Raw genomic sequence first — 17,534 nt, 5'->3', positions numbered from 1 at the left:
AACCTGGAAAACAAGCACCCTTTTTTCTCTGTGATCGCCTCCCATCCTTCTCTTATTGTGGAATAATTCATCACTTCTACCATCAAGATGGAAGAATAATGTGTTTTTTTTTAGTCAGCATGCATGCTCCTCCTGCAAGCCTCGACATCCAGTATTGACCAGGTGAACTTCGACGGGACATCCTCGTCTCTGTTAAAGCATGGCGGCCTAAATAAGGGTCCATAATCTCCAATATGAGTCACAGATAGATGACCACTTTGAAGATTCTGCACACAAAAAATCAGGCCCTCGATATAAACAACCTTCATGTTGTGTGCTATATATCGCAGTTGTCACATTGCATCCCTGCATGCATGCTCGACACATTTATTTATAATTGCATGCATAACAAGTTTGCAGCTTCCACACACACATGAAGCCAAACTCAATGTGTGGTGGAGCTCCGGAGCAGCCGGTCCGGTCACTACCGGGATATCTGGAGCTGGCTCGGTCGAGGAGGTCTCCGGGTTACCCCCCAGATCCAGATCACAGCTCAGACACAATGCGATGTGTCAGCTGCCCACTTTCAGATACTCCTGCTGCTTTTTGCACCGACACGGTTCTCTCTCTCGTGTTTTTTGGGTTCCCCCAGTTTCACATTTGGCCAACGATTCTTACAGCTCGCACGCAGCCATTACTGAGCGAATGGCGAAGGGCACGTTACAGTCTCTCTCTCTCTCTCTCTCTCTCTCTCCCTCTCTCTCCCTCTCCCTCTCCCTCTCTCTCTCTCTCTCTCTCCCTCTCTCTCCCTCTCCCTCTCCCTCTCCCTCTCTCTCTCTCTCTCTCTCTCTCTGAACACACACACACAGATCCACTCCGCGACAGATAGATAGGGAAGCAGAGCAATAGTTTGCAGCTCGTAGCTCTCCGGTGGATGGACAGGATCGCTGTCCTGTACCACCTTGGTTTGGTTGGTGGTCACAGATCGTGCACGGTAGTAAACAACAAACTCCTCCGAGTCAGAGAGCCTCGCTGTGGGTGCATGGGTTATTTCCTCACCACAAGTGTTGAGAAAAAGTAGGAAATTTGTTGGCCTAAAGGAGTGGACACCCTTGTAAACAGCAGGCCTACTATCAGGTAAGACAAGTGGCCTAATTACCTGTAGGTCTACTGCTACTGTGCCAAAAAATGCGATTTTTGGCATTAATAGGAGAGTAAACATCCTGTGGCTGTTTATGTTTAGGTTTTTTTTATCTGTTCAAAATGTACAATACTCTTATCAACATGGGAGTGTGCAAATATGCTTGCTTTATGCAAATGTATGTATATATAGCTATTATTGGAAATCAATTAACAATTCAAAACAATGACAGATATTGTCCAGAAACCGATCCACTCCGTGCACGGTTATTTCCTCACCACAAGTGTTGAGAAAAGTAGGAAATTTGTTGGCCTAAAAGGAGTGGATACCCTTGTAAACAGCAGGCCTACTACACTGCTCTCAGGATTCAGGTAGGACAAGTGGCCTAATTTAGTTTTTGTTTATTGTTTTTATTTATTTGTTTTGAGAAATTTAAGACTATACAACATAACAAAAATGAATAATATACAGTGCAGGAAGAGGCAAAAAAACAATTAAAAAACCCCCCAAAAAACTGATTACATCAGAGTAACCTGTAGGTCTACTGCCACTGTGCCAAAATTTCTAATTTTGCTTCAAGATTTGGGGCATTAATAGGAGAGCAAACATCCTGTGGCTGTTTATCTTCAGAGGATATCAATCTATTTAAAAATATTTAATCGCGATTAATCGCATGATTAATTGCACATTTCTTATCGGTTCAAAATGTACAATCTTCTTATCAACATGGGAGTGTGCAAATATGCTTGCTTTATGCAAATGTATGTATATATATCTATTATTGGAAATCAATTAACAATTCAAAACAATGACAAATAATGTCCAGAAACCGATCCATTCCGCGATAGATAGGGAAACAGAGAAATAGTTTACAGCAGAGTAACCTGTAGGCCGACTGCTACTGTGCCAAAATGTGATTTTTGGCATTAATAGGAGAGTAAACATCCTGTGGCTGTTTATCTTTAGGGGATAATCAGAAAAAAATTGATGTTCATATCCTCAACAGACTGAATGACTAATAATTAGGGCTGTCAATCGATTAATCGCATGATTGTCCATGATTAATCGCACATTTTTTGTCTGTTCAAAATGTACCTTAAAGGGAGGTTTGTCAACTATTTAATACTCTTATCAACATGGGAGTGTGCAAATATGCTTGCTTTATGCAAATGTATGTATATATATATATTATTGGAAATCAATTAACAATTCAAAACAATGACAGATATTGTTCTGAAACCGATCCACTCCGCGATAGATAGGGAAGCAGAGCAATAGTTTGCAGCTCGTAGCTCTCCAGTGGATGGAGAGGATCTCTGTCCTGCACCGCCTTGGTTGGTTGGTGGTCACAGATCGTGCACGGTAGTAAACAACAAACTCTCCCGAGTCAGCCTCGCTGTGTATGTGTTTGTGCACGGTTATTTCCTCAACACCACCACCACAAGTGTTGAGAAAAAGTAGGAAAGTTGTTGGCCTAAAGGAGTCGATACCCTTGTAAAACAGCAGGCCTACTATCAGGTAAGACAAGTGGCCTCATTACAGCAGAGTAACCTGTAGGCCGACTGCTACTGTTCCAAAAATGTGATTTTGGGCATTAATAGGAGAGTAAACATCCTGTGGCTGTTTATCTTTAGGAGATAATCAGAAAAAAATTGATGTTCATATCCTCAACAGACTGAACTAATAATAATTAGGGCTGTCAATCTATTTAAAATATGTAATCACGATTAATCGCATGATTGTCCATGATTATTTTCTTATCTGTTCAAAATGTGCAATACTCTTATCAACATGGGAGTGGACAAATATATTGCTCTATGCAAATGTATGTATATATCTATTATTGGAAATCAAATAACAACACAAAACAATGAGAAATATTGTCCAGAAACCCTCACAGGTACTGCATTTAGCATAACAAAAATATGCTCAAATCATAACATGGCAAACTGCAGCCCAACAGGCAACAACAGCTGTCAGTGTGTCAGTGTGCTGACTTGACTATGACTTGCCCTCAAACTGCATGTGATCATCATAAAGTGGGCATGTCTGTAAAGGGGAGACTCGTGGGTACCCATAGAACCCATTTACATTCACATATCTGGAGGTCAGAGATCAAGGGACCCCTTTGAAAATGGCCATGCCAGTTTTTCCTCGGCAAAATTTAGCCTCCTTCTCGACACCCTAGTATGACATGGTTGGTACCGATGGATTCATTAGGTTTTCTGGTTTCATATGATGCCAGTATCTTCATTATAGCTTTAAACTCAGCCGCTACAACCTAAAAAACGCAAGTTGCGTTAAAGAAATGAGTGACGTTAAAACGAATTTGCGTTAACGCGTTATTATCGCGTTAACTTTGACACCCCTAATAATAATCGTAATAATAATAAATTTTATTTATATAGAGCTTTTCAAGAAACTCAAAGACACTTTACAAAGTTAAAATGATCGTAAATACAACATCATAATATATAAAACACATAAATCACACATTGAAGGCAGTTTGGGGAGTGAGGTCCAGAGGGGCAGCTATGGCGAATGCTCTGTCGCCCCCCGGGTCCGGTGCTCGGTTCTGAGTGTTTGGGACAGGAGGTCGGCATCAGAGGGAGTGGGAAGGAGTCTGATGGTGGAGCAGGTTGGCGGTGAGGTCGGAGGGGGCCTGGTTATGGAGGGCTTTGTGAGTGAGGAGAAGGACTTTGAACTGGATCCGTTGTGGGACAGGGAGCCAGTGGAGGTTCTGGAGGACGGGGGTGATGTGAGCAGACGGGCAGCAGAGTTCTGGATGTACTGGAGTTTGTTTAGGACTTTGGATGATGAGTCGTAAAGAATGCCGTTGCAGTAGTTGATTCTGGATGTGATGAAGGCGTGGATCAGGTTTGATCTGTTCGCCGGTGTATCTGTTAGTGGAAGTTGGAGATGTGTCGTCATTCACTACACAAATATGAACTTGGTCTTTGTTTTTCTTAAATTATAGTCAGACTTCAATTATGGAAAAGCTGACCTCATGTTTCACTGTGCACTCCTTCAAAGTGAAAATATAGAAAAAGTTGTAAGTAAAAGTAGATTTTATTCAATCACACAAATTATATAATGATGTAAATATGATATTACCTCTATGAGAGGTGTCTTTGTATCATATTACCTTCAGAGCGGTTTTATCTTCCTGGCTGTTCGTGGCTTATTTTTATAAAAACGCCTGTCTGTTTTCTGCTGTGTTAAAGTCAGTGCAGTTGCTGTGTGAAGCATGTTTAGATTATTTCAGTAGGCCTACAGGTTGAAGGCTATTGTCTTTATGAACGGCTTGTCTTGATTTTGTGTAAAGTCTGGTAGAGAACTATAAGGACTCAAAATTAAAATGAAAGCCAAATTGTAGTTTTGGTTTGAACTCATCTCCAGCCCACTTCTCTGTAGGAAACCATGTGCATGAATCCAGTTAAGACCTGACCCGGTGATAACAGGAAATGTGATTTTGACACACTGCACTGCAAGACGTGAAGGACAGTGAACAGAGTGAGTGTCACTCATTTTGTCCATATTCATAATCAGTGATCATCAGTGGTCTTGCCGACAAAAATGTCTTTGCACCGTCGAAACTCAGGCCTGGACAAACCAAGGAAATTATGAAAAATCATGTTGTCTGCTCACGTTATTATCAATCATAATAAATGATTAGAATACTCAAACTGAATCCACAGGAGTAAAGTTGTCACGTCACTGCATGAGGTTGTCTTATTTTGAATTAATTTTTTTTTGTTGGTATTTTCAGTAAAGAATAGTAAGGATGGGCCGCCTCACAGCAAGAGGGTCACAACAAACCTTGGTTGGGGCCCTTCTGTGTGGAGCATGTTTCCTTGTGTTAGCGTGGGTTTTCTCCAGGTTCTTCCTCCGTGGACGGTTGTCTGTCTCTTTGTGTCAGTCCTGTGATAGTCTGGCGATCTTGTCCACGGTGTATCCCGCCCTTCGCCCCAATATCAGCTGGGTCCAGCCTCCCCGCGACCCTGAATAGGATAAGTAGTTAAGCTGGGGACACACCAAGCCGACATCAAAGAACTAGTGGCGACGAAGGCCACCCTTTGAGTCGCCTCACGTCACCTTTGTGTCAGCCAAAAAGTTGCACTCGAACACACCGCAAAGACGACAGCCAACGGCCGACTGCCACGTACGTTCTGCGCCTGCGCGAGATGAAATGACTCTCCACACCAGCAGGTCGCGGTAGTCCATATTCGTCAAAAGCCGTTGTTATGATACGTATCCGCGTTTGCCAACTATTTTCACACCACTCTCACTCACCACTTAGCTTCATTCCAGATGGCCATTTCGTTGTGAAAATATCCGCGTATTGTAATGATCAGATGAGATGAAGATGAAAAATGTTTTTCCTCTTGACTTTGCTTGTTTTCTTGCTTTCCTCACATCCGTTTCTCTCCTCGTGCACTGAAGCTGAACCGCTAAGTGAGTGATTTCTCTCACCGGAGAAAAAAAAACTCCAATGCGAGCCGACGGTACGGGACACCCCCCGAAAAAACACGGCCGACGGACGCTCACCGACGGCCCCAAACTGTCCGACGGCCGACCATCAGCTTGGTGTGTCGGGGCCTTTACAGGTAATAGATGGATGGGATAGTGAGGATTTGGAGGCAAATATGTGAATCATAATATTGTCTCTACAGATTCATAATATCACTGCTAATATCATATAAGCCAGTCTCAGTAAAGGGAAGACACAAGTGAGATTTCTTTTAATACAACTGAAGCCAAACCTCATCAGGTGTTAAGTCAGATCCACGGCTTCAACACAAAGTGACCCAAAAACGTATAGAAAGATAACACACACAGTTGTGTGTTTTGCACTCAGAAAAATCATGAGTAGAGGCTTTAGTGTTTCCCCCCATCTTCTCCAGTGGAGGTTCTGGAGGACGGGGGTGATGTGAGCAGACGGGCAGCAGAGTTCTGGATGTACTGGAGTTTGTTTAGGACTTTGGATGATGAGTCGTAAAGAATGCCGTTGCAGTAGTTGATTCTGGATGTGATGAAGGCGTGGATCAGGTTTGATCTGTTCGCCGGTGTATCTGTTAGTGGAAGTTGGAGATGTGTCGTCATTCACTACACAAATATGAGCTCGGTCTTTGTTTTTCTTAAGTTATAGTCAGACTTCAACTATGGAAAAGCTGACCTCATGTTTCACTGTGCACTCCTTCAAAGTGAAAATATAGAAAAAGTTGTAAGTAAAAGTAGATTTTATTCAATCATACAAATTACATAATGATGTAAATATGATATTACCTCTATGAGAGGTGTCTTTGTATCATATTACCTTCAGAGCGGTTTTATCTTCTTGGTTGTTAATGGCTTATTTTTATAAAATAGCCTGTCTGTTTTCTGCTGTGTTAAAGTCAGTGCAGTTGCTGTGTGAAGCATGTTTAGATTATTTCAGTAGGCCTACAGGTTGAAGGCTATTGTCTTTATGAACGGCTTGTCTTGATTTTGTGTAAAGTCTGGTAGAGAACTATAAGGACTCAAAATTAAAATGAAAGCCAAATTGTAGTTTTGGTTTGAACTCATCTCCAGCCCACTTCTCTGTAGGAAACCATGTGCATGAATCCAGTTAAGACCTGACCCGGTGATAACAGGAAATGTGATTTTGACACACTGCACTGCAAGACGTGAATGACAGTGAACAGAGTGAGTGTCACTCATTTTGTCCATATTCATAATCAGTGATCATCAGTGGTCTTGCCGACAAAAAATGTCTTCGCACCGTCGAAACTCAGGCCTGGACAAACCAAGGAAATTATGAAAAATCATGTTGTCTGCTCACGTTATAGTCAATCATAATGAATGAGGGGAATATTCAACATGAATCAAAGGGAGTAAAGTTGTCACGTCACTGCACGAGTTGTCTTATTTTGGATTAATTGTTTTTTGATATTTTCAGTAAAGAATAGTAAGGATGGGCCGCCTCACAGCAAGAGGGTCGCAGGCTCAAACCTTGGTTGGGGCCCTTCTGTGTGGAGCATGTTCTCCTCGTGTTAGCGTTGGTTTTCTCCGGCTTCCTCCGTGGACGGTTGTCTGTCTCTGTGTGTCAGCCCTGTGATAGTCTGGCGATCTGTCCAAGGTGTTTCCAGCCCTTCTCCCCAATATCAGCTGGGTCCAGCCTCCCCGCGACCCTGAATAAGATAAGCGGTTAAGCTGGGGACACTACAAGGAACTTGTCAATCATAACGAATGAGGGGAATATTCAACATGAATCCACGGGAGTAAAGTTGTCACGTCACTGCTCGTCTTTCTCTCCTCGTGCACTGAAGCTGAACCGCCAAGTGTGTGATTTCTCTCACCGACGAGCTCTGCCGGCGGAAAAACCTCTGATGCGAGCCGACGGTGCGGGACACCCCGAAAAAAAAGAAACACGGCCGACGGACGCTCACCGACGGCCCCAAACTGTGACCGTCTGACGGCCGACCATCAGCTTGGTGTGTCGGGGCCTTTACAGATAATGGATGGATGGGATAGTGAGGATTTGGAGGCAAATATATGAATCATAATATTGTCTCTACAGATTCATAATATCACTGCTCATATCATATAAGCCAGTCTCAGTAAAGGGAAAACACAAGTGAGATCATTTTTACACAACTGAAGCTAAACCTCATCAGGTGTTAAGTCACATTCAATTCAATTTATTTTTATATAGCGTCAAATCATAACAGAAGTTATCTCGAGACGCTTTATATATAGAGCAGGTCTTAGACTGTACACCATAGTTTAGAGACATTTAAGGCTTCAACACAAGTGACCAAAAAACGTATAGAAAGATAACACATAGTTGTGTGTTTTGCACTCAAAAAAAATCATGAGAAGAGGCTTTAGTGTTTCCCCCCATCCCATCTTCTTCTCCAGGCAGCATCAGTCTGCAGCTTACAGCAACTGGAGCGCCTCCAGCAGCCGGAGTCTTCTTGCTTCCTCCTCGTGTTAATTCCCCTGCAACAGACCCAAACCTCTCCCACTCCTTTTTTTTGTGTGTGTATGAGTGTGTGTGTATTATTTTGGCAATTTCCGTTTAGCAACCATCACCCCTGCTGCTGCTGCTGTGACTCTGTTAATTGACCTGACACACAAACACACACATTCAGTCTCCTTTTGGTTGCAAGAAAACCCAGTTTATGACTTGGTTAAGCCTCTCTTCAGTTTAGTGCACCGTTACACTCTTTGGTCGCGATCCTCTCGCACCCCTCCCATCTCTCCCCTTGAGCAGCAGAAGCTTGCATTGCATGCCGGTACCTGCAGTCCTCACCCCTCCCAGCCTCTCCAGCGTCTAATCCTGGGCGTGGATAGACGCGCACTACATCTCCCATGCTGTCAGCGCTCCTCTCTCTCCAGTCTCCAGTCTCTCTCTCTCCAAGCAGACTGGAGATACTGAGGAACGGACTGTCTTGACGACCCCCCCCTTACCCTCCCCTCCTCCTCCTCTCTCCCTCCCCCCCTCCCGGACTTTTTAGAACCGAAAACCGTCGAGATTAGTGGAGCAGCAGCCACCGAGCAGCAGCCACCGAGCCGCGGACGCACCGAGCAGCGGACGCGCAGCGCAGCGGCGAGAGGCTGGAGCCGGAGCCGGAGCCGGAGCTGGAGACGCGTCGGCCGGATCCGAGTCGTGCTCTGCTCTGCTCTGCTGCACGTCGTTCACATTCACATGCCATCTGGACGAGCTGGTTCGTAACTGTTTGTGTCATTTGACATCTTTTTTATCTCGCTCTGCTCATTAGCTCGGGGATTATTCCATATTTTGAGGCAGAGAGAGAGAGTTAAAGGGTTAAAGGAGGGTGGAAGGAGAGGAGAGGCTCGGTGGTGAGTGTGTTGTGTGTCCACCGAAAGGGCCGATAGGAGAGACTTCTCATTAGGTCGGCCGGGGATAAATAACAGTAGCCTGCCTCAACATGTAAACCATGAGCTGCGCAGAGAGCTGGAGACGAGGCTACCCGTGGAGGAGGAGGAGGAGGAGGAGGACACAGAGGACTTAAATATACCATACAACTTTATTATCAGTTTGCACTGAAATTCATTTTGCATCCATAGGCAGCTCAGTTTGAGTAAAAAGTACACATACAAATAGACTGTTACCATAGACAGACAGACAAGTAAGACCCATCAGACAAAAAAACAAAACACATCACAATTATTCATACATAACCCATTACAACATTATCATCTGTCCTCTGGATTTACTTATTAATATTTAGCAACAAGATGGACTAAAACGTTCTTACGATACGATACCATACAACTTTAATGTCAGTTTGCACTGAAATTCATTTTGCATCCATAGACAGCTCAGTTTGAGAAAAAGTACACATCCAATAGACTGTTAACCATGGACAGACAGACAAGTACAGGTGCACAAGGTTGGGTTTGTATTTAATAGGAGAAACACTCTTTATAATTGTTCTGTTAAGTGGAACTATAGTGAGGTTGGTTCAGAGTATAATATAGTCCGTGTAACATCCTCTGCTGTAACCTCACTATAGTTCCACTTAACAGAACAATAATGAAGGCTAACTTACAGTAACCAGAGATTGAATGGCACCTTCAATTCAATTCAATTTATTTTTGTATAGCGTCAAATCACAACAGAAGACGCTGTATCTCAAGACGCTTTATATATAGAGCCGGTCTTAGACCGTACACCTTCTTCTTCCATTCACCTGAAGCTAACAACAAGTCCCACTTCAGAGAAGATGTCTTTCAGCTGCTCCTCTGTGGCTTCATACGGGATGTTCCCCACTAAAATAATTACAAGACATGAGAAAAGTTAATACGATACAACTTTATTGTCAGTTTGCACTGAAATTAATTTTGCATCCATAGGCAGCTCAGTTTGAGAAAAAGTACACATCCAATAGACATACTGATACCATAGAAGACCCATCAGACAAAAAAAACAAAACACATCACCATTATTCATACATAACCCATTACAACATTACCATCTGTCCTCTGGATTTTCTTTAGGAGCACATTAATTATTATTTAGCAACAAGATGGACTGATGGACAAAAGCGTTCTTTAGCCTGATGCAGGTTAAATGTACAGTCGGGACTCTGAATCGCCTCTTAGAGGGCAGAAGTTGATATTCCCCATTTAAAACATGTGAGGGATCAGAAGAGATGCTGTTGGCAAGTCGGAGCATACTCTTGTTGTGAGCTGCTTGAAAGGAGACTGTCGCAGGTTGGCCAATGATCTTCGCGCAGATTTTGATTTGGTTATAAAGTTTAGTTTTACAGATAGACTACTGAGCCAGGCTGTGCTGCAGTACAACAGGACACTCTGAATCACTGAACTGAAAAATAGAAAAATAATCTGGCTACTGGCTCCAAATGATCTGAGTCTGCGAAGAAAGTAAATGCGCTGCTGTATCTTCTTATATATATAAATATATTGTTTGCCCCCTTTTTTTGGTGGTTGTGCGTAATTTGTTTGCCCCCTTTTTTTGGGTGGCAGCACAACCGTGCGTAATAAGTTGTGTCATCCACACTGGTAGTTGTCCAGCTGGATACTTTGTTTCTGTCAGAGCAGCACAGTTTCTCTCTGTGTGGAATTGATTATTTGTTTGTAAGAAACGTCCACTTTGTTGGGTGGAGTTGTTTGTTTATCTCTCTCTGTGTTTTCTGTGTGCATTGATGTTGACTTTACCTTATATGAGTCGGAGATGTGTGACTCCGACGCAGCTCTCCTCTCCTTGGAGTCACGTGCTATATGATATGTCCAAAACATCTGTCCTTCATCTCGACACATCTCCATCCACGTTGTCTTTAGCTTTATAGAGATATGCATTGTTTGTCTCTCTCTGTGTGTTTTCTGTGTGCATTGATGTTGACTTTATACCTTATATCAGTTGGAGATGTGTGACTCCTGACGCAGCTCTCCTCTCCTGTCACTTGCTTTGACCAGTTAAAATCTATTATTGCTTGGTACTTTTTCCTCATTCGCCCTCTCCTCTCCGGTCACTTGCTATATGATAATGTCCAAAACATCTGCCCTTCATCTCGACACGTTTCCATCCACGTTGTGTTGCGTTATTTATAGAGGAAGATGTGCAGTTTGTGTTTGATCACCTGAGAGAGAGGGTTTGCCATCCTCTCTCATCATGGTGACTGCTCGCCATCTCCAGCGTCCCGGAGCTCCTCTGGAGTTTCCCCCCCCCGTGCTCATATTTACAATACATTGTTTCCCACAACATGCACTTTTTTTTCCCCCTTCCTTTCAAATATGACATTGGGACGTGTGTCTTTTGTGCAGGCTGAGCGGTTGAACTGAAGTGGGGGGGCTACACAACAGAATAATCCGGTTTCGTTGAGGCTGTTTTTCTCCAACGCAGCCCCTGACTTTGTTTTGTCTGTGCGGTGGTTGGTGTCCACGGCTTGTGTGTGTGTGTGTGTGTGTGTGTGTGTGTGTGTGTGTGTGTGTGTGTGTGTGTGTGTGTGTGTGTGTGTGTGTGTGTGTGTGTGTGTGCCGGACTACTGCATACATTTTAGTGGCCTACATCAGAGCTGATGAATGCAAATGTAGTGGCGGAGCAGACCGATGTATGATCGCAGCAGCAGCAGCAGCAGCAGCAGCAGCACAAAGACAAACTAGCTGTGAGCAACTGTTGTAGGGTAATGAATGCAGACCCTCCTTCACTGAGCACCGAGCGCTATATCTGCATCGCTGGATCCCTTCTTTCAGTCCGTGCTCGCAGATTCCAGCAGAGATTGGTGTGTCAGTCATTACGTGCATCATAGTCGCTATGTTTCACTGACTCCATAGTGAAACATTTTCCATTCCCCCCCAAAAGCTTTGACATAGATTCCGCCTAGTCCTTTTTCTGTAGTCGTCTCATTTACTTGCAGATGCGCTCTCCTGCGCTCACCTCTACCAGGGACTGTGTGTGTCCCCCATGTATAGATGAGAGTATTTCAAATGTTTATATATCAGGACAGAGTAACTGTTTGCTTATTATTCATCATAATCTTGAATTATGAATGAATTCTGTTGTGAAGATGTGTGACTTTTCAACAGCAATAGGTGGAATTTCACGTCTAATTTTAGATCACACTACACCCACATTAAAACTGAAATAAACACAAGTGATTAAATAAGATAAGAAAAAAAACCTCTGATATCACTTCCACTTTTCATCAGAGTGCACGGCTCCGATCAGCACATAACGCTTTGAGGCTGCCGCCCACTAATAACAGATCATTTGAGCAGTCACAGCTGATTGCCTCATTGATGGATCACTGGGTGGGTCCACCGAGGGCCCGAGGGGGTCATAGGGCGCAAGCAAGACTCTCTGCTTTTTGATTGTTATAAGCATTTGTCATTGAAGTCATAGGGCAAAGGGGGATGCTCACTTTCTTCTATCCTGACCCTTTATTAGGGCTGGGACGATTCACCTATCTCCCGATTCAATACTGTCACGATCCTCGGGTGCCGATTCGATATGTATTGTGATTTTAAGTATTGCAATTCGATATTATGATTTATGCGATTTTTGTTAACTTTTTTAACACTACATCATAGGAAAAAGTTGAATCATACACTTCTAGGGAGTTTTACTTTGGAAAATATCTAAATGTATACATTAAAATGTTTGATCTTCAGCTTGTATGTAGTCTGAGATGTCCTGAAGTCAATACATCAGTCAAATCAAAGTATAAAGGCTTTTCCCTCACAAATTAGAGGGATTTTCTTTTTAATTTATAAGGGACATGTAATGTTTTATACTTCTGGTGAATATAATCCAATTAATCTATCTTATTTCCATATATATAGATATTTATATATTTATGGTCACACGTATACTTCCGCTACTTCGCCAAGTTTGACGCTAGCTCTCTCATCTCTTTATCCATCCACGGTCAGCTCCAATGTCAGTATATGGGTGCTCTACAATTGTAGCATTGAATTTGACCACGGAGATGAGAGTGACGGCCGGCTTGATCGCAACGTTATCGCAATACGATAACGTTTCCTGTCCATGACAGAGTTAGCATGCAGCTTTAGCCGTGATGTCTAGCTCTGCTTTTCCTCGCAATGTGTTTCCATACTTAACTGTGCGAATATGACGTTGCGATACTCTGCGTTAACTTCCTTCTACCTCCAAATAGACAAGTAAATATATAGATTCTGGCATTAAAAAGTCGATTTCAAAATCGTAAAAAAAAATCATGATACAAAGGTGAATCGATTTTCTTCCCCCCACCCTTTAATGTTGAGTATTTGCTCATACAGAGTCTAATTTAATATATATTTGTGCTATATTTTTGTTATTTTTCCCCCCCTAAAACAACTGCACAGTGCTACAGTAAGCCACATTTAAAATAGTAAGGAATATAGATATGTTTGACAGCAGAATATCCCTGCTTAAAGACAGACAACCTGCATCACAGAATTACTATAATATCTCGTATTGTATGCTTTAGTGTTTAGTAGGATATGTGTTGAGATCAGCATCTCTTTATCTCCAGTGTAAGCGAAATAGATTCAACCAACAACAGAACTTTAGAGTTAAGTTTAATCTGCAAAATACAGCGGAGAACGCATTCAGACTGGCTGCGAATAATGTGAAGGGGGCGATGTGGAGACGGTGTACTTTTACGTGTCTCTGCCAGGGGTCCGTTGGCTCACAACGCGTCCATGTTGCAATGCGTTAGGTCTCATTTCATTCACTGAATATCCTATTTTTTAGTAAAGATAATTCATTCTTCAGATGGATCAAAACTGACGAATTGTTATATCAAGCAAATAAAATCAAAGGGAACAACAGAACAAATGCATTCTTCAGTTTACCACACTTCTCTCTGCTACCCTGAATCGTCTTTCTGCTCTGAGGAAATTGTAACATAGCTGGCCTCCTAGCCCGTCTCTAAGAAAGGAACTTTTCAGTTGCCCAACGTTGGTTTCTCTGAATCATTTACTGTTGCATAGAGTTGGTCTTATTCCTTCATGAGGGATTGAATGAAAGTCTTTTCTGTGATTGAAACCAGAACAACGGTCACATTAAGTGTTGTTTTTCTTGTGTATTCTGCAGCATATCACTGTATTTCAAGGAAGACTCTCACCTGACTGACTCAGCCACCCCTGAGGCATGTTGTGTTAAAGAAACACCTATGCAGGTATTTTTTTTTTATTACATTACAGTTAGATTACTAGATTAGAGCGTTCTTTTCTCTTATCTAATTAACACTGGCCTCATGATCTTCTCTTATTACTCAGGTGGATCCTACACTAATGAATGTAGGGGATGGAGGCACGGTGAGCAGAGAGATCAGTGCTCCAAATAAAGCGTCTGCTAGTATGGTGGGAAATCCCCCCCAGACGCTACCCCTTGAGTTTAGAGGAGATGTTACCCTCAGTCAGCAAAACAAGACCACTCCAACAACAGACTGTAAGACAGCGAAAGCCTGCCTGGATACTAGCAATTACAACCACAGCCCTGAGCTTTCTCCACCTCAACAGCCCAACAATGCACCGACGGCCGGCTCAGAGAAGAGAGCAGACAAAAGGGCAGAGGCCCCTAAACTCAAGGCTGACGGTGCCGGGGTCTTCCCCGCTCCTCAGTGGTCAAGTGGCGTAAAGGTCAGCCGGGAGGACTCGCTCAACCCCTGTCACAGCAATGTGACCTCCAGTAAGAAATCACACCCTCAAACACAACCTGCGCAAAGTGTTCCACCTGGGTTTCAGTGCACCACTATGTTTAAACCAGTCCAGCCTGTTGCCTTCCTCCCTTCCACTAATTTCCCCTCTCCACTTTGTAAAATCACTCTTCCACCAGCATTGGGTCAGATTGCAGCATTGAGGGAAGCCACAGCCAGTCAGTTTCAGAAAGAAATCCAGCCTCAAAGCTCAGGCGTCGGGGGGACACCTCTCCTGCGGACCTACCCCTACCCGTTCTCGGTGGGCCGGACTCCGGCAGCAGAGAAAAAAGCCGCCACATCGTCGTCAAAACTTAAATCTAACCATTCATCTAATAAAAACGCCAAATCTGTGGGAGAGCATAAATCTTTAGCCTCAGTGGTGGCCTCACCAGCTATTGCCCTACCATTGCAGCACCCTTCATTAACTCCTGCAGCACCCACCCGCTACACGCTGTCTCCCACTGCTGCCATTTGCTGTGGCTCTGCGCTGGCCAGCATCACCTCTCAGAGCAGACTGCTGAACCATGTGGACAAAGGCAACAGCATAGACAAGACAACCACGGGCTCTCTGAAAACGTCACCTCCCTCTGCTTCAGAGGACCACACAGCTTGTTCTGTTGAACCGAGAGATGTACCTCTTGATTTATCGGCTAAATCGAAACGTCCAAAATGCGTAAATGACCCTCCAGTTACGATGATTGAGCCTCATAATAATGAGTCGAATCAGAGAGATTTTCTAAACTCAAAGAGGGCTCATTCTACAGCTTATAGCTCAGCTGTGCAATACCCGATCTTACCCAACACCCACAGAAATGGATCCCATCAAAAGCAGGTAAATAGGCCTCAGAATCACCTGGTCCCAGAGCCCAAACCAACCTGGGGTAAGGGATCTCCACAAGACTCCATAAAAAACATCCCTGGAACGTATGTAGGTGTGGCGAGCCCCATACTGGCTTCTACTCTACGGGGCAAAGACGGAAAAGGGGCTTTTGCAGATGAGTTTCAGAGTTTCGCGAAGCAGGAGTTTATATCTATAATCGACCAAGGAGAGCATCTGGCCTCAGGGGGAAAGAAGCCATCCTGTCTGATGAAGGGCAACCAGCATGCTCACAGTGTCAAGCATGTTAAAAACACCAGCACAGCCATAACTAAGAACTGTCCCTCTAAAGGAGCCCTAACGACCGCCCTGTCGAGCTCCGCCAGCGCTCCGACTCATCAGAAATCTGGAGCTGGCAAAGCAGCGGTGCCGTACTCCACCACTGTCGTCACTCCAGCTTGGCAGCAGCCACCTCATCTTCTGCATCAAGCCTCACCCGTTCAGAGAAAAAACACACAAGGATCTCCAAAGACGAAGGGCGCCACAGCTACAGAGGGATCGAAGTTTCAGAGTGCCCATCACAGCCCGTCCAAACCCGAGGACGATAAGTGGGAGAGAATGAAGTCTCCCCTGTCCAACCTCGCGTCCATCGTCAAGCAGCAAGCTCTCGAAACAACAGCACCGACGGGCGAGGGCAACGCTCAAGCCTCACCTGTTGCTTCAAGAAAAGCCGATGTTCTGAATCCACTCTCTGTGAGCCCGACCCAATCCAAACATGCTTTTGAATACCCACCATACTGGTCTGTGGCTGGTGGGCCACCTCAAGGAGATTCAACTCTAGCTATGAAGAGGCACGAAAAGGCGAACGCCGCTGAGCTTTTGGAGAATAATACAGAGTTAAACACCAGCCAGGGAGAACATGCGGGACTACAAGCGAAGCAAGGCTCCTCGAAGCCTGCCGGCCTTCTCTTTGGGACCAATGCATCAACAAATGGGAACAGGATGGAGAGCAAGCTGGCCCAGGTGTTAGAGGGGGAAATGTTGAAGAAAGAAAGTGGGGCGTCAGACAGTCCTCCCGGTGACAAATTGGAGGGCATGGTCGCGTCCATTCTTACAGGCCAGTGTGCGGCGGGAGGCGACAAGTTTGAAAAGAAAACAAACGGAACCAAAGAGGAGTCGCCGACCAAAGCCAAAGCTGCTGCCGTCAAACAAAAGAAAACCGGTCCTAAGAAGCCAGCAAAGGAGAAGTCACCACCGGACTCATCAAAGAAGGCTGCAAGAAAGAAAAAGCAAGATGCAGAGAACACGCCAACCAAAGTGTCTTGTCAAAAGAAGGTAAATTATCTGAGTCCCTTTTTTAATATTTTTCTTCTTTTCATATTATTTCCCGTTGGTTGAATTTTATGGAGATATCTTATCGTAGCAATCTCATCAAGATTTTAACAATTGGACTGGCGATACAGAGCTTCCTTTTATAATATGAATCTGACTGATGATTTCACCTTCAAAAGCGTATTGTGAGTCTGTTGCACGCTCTCCGTCACCATGAAAGCTTTGTGATCAATAGCATCGAATGCTGCGTGCTCACTGTGTCCCCTGTGTATTTCAGCAGAAGAAACAGTGTGCACCTGTGCTGGAGGAGAGTTCGTCGGCGGGGAAACTTTCTCCACAGAGTAAAGAGACGACTCCGAGGGACAAGATCGGTCCCAACAAGGTTGAGCAGCCAACCCGCACCAAATCAGGTATTGTTTCTTACAATCCTGTGACATTTACAGCCCTGAACAGTTCTCACAGTGTGGGCAAATATCTAATATCTATCACAAATTTAATGATGCTTCCAGTTGTGTCAGACATGTAGCATTTTATTGAGCTTACAGGTAGATTACTCTCTCATAGCTTTAGTTCTGGAGATAAATAGTCT

General features: G+C 44.0%; 1 protein-coding gene across 11 annotated transcripts in view; it reads left to right on the top strand.

Annotated features, from left to right (window-relative positions):
- Positions 1-17,534, top strand: part of bcorl1 (BCL6 corepressor-like 1) — a 43,343-nt gene that overhangs the window by 12,295 nt on the left and 13,514 nt on the right. For 8 of the 11 annotated variants that reach the window (XR_012595676.1, XM_074649426.1, XM_074649424.1 and 5 more), the window contains 3 exons: positions 14,190-14,274; positions 14,375-16,948; positions 17,223-17,355. Coding sequence is in view for 10 of the 11 variants with exons in the window: in XM_074649426.1 (XP_074505527.1) it covers positions 14,269-14,274; positions 14,375-16,948; positions 17,223-17,355 (2,713 nt within the window). In the remaining variant the exon portion in view is untranslated. Of the gene's footprint in view, positions 1-857; positions 1,117-8,511; positions 8,830-14,189; positions 14,275-14,374; positions 16,949-17,222; positions 17,356-17,534 lie in introns of those variants that run through there. The other 3 variants (XM_074649429.1, XM_074649427.1, XM_074649423.1) reach the window with 3 other exon arrangements.

The sequence above is a fragment of the Sebastes fasciatus genome, chromosome 10 (assembly GCF_043250625.1).
Source record: "Sebastes fasciatus isolate fSebFas1 chromosome 10, fSebFas1.pri, whole genome shotgun sequence".
NCBI classification, from domain to species: Eukaryota; Metazoa; Chordata; class Actinopteri; order Perciformes; family Sebastidae; genus Sebastes; species Sebastes fasciatus.
This window is presented reverse-complemented; position numbering and strand designations above follow the sequence as displayed.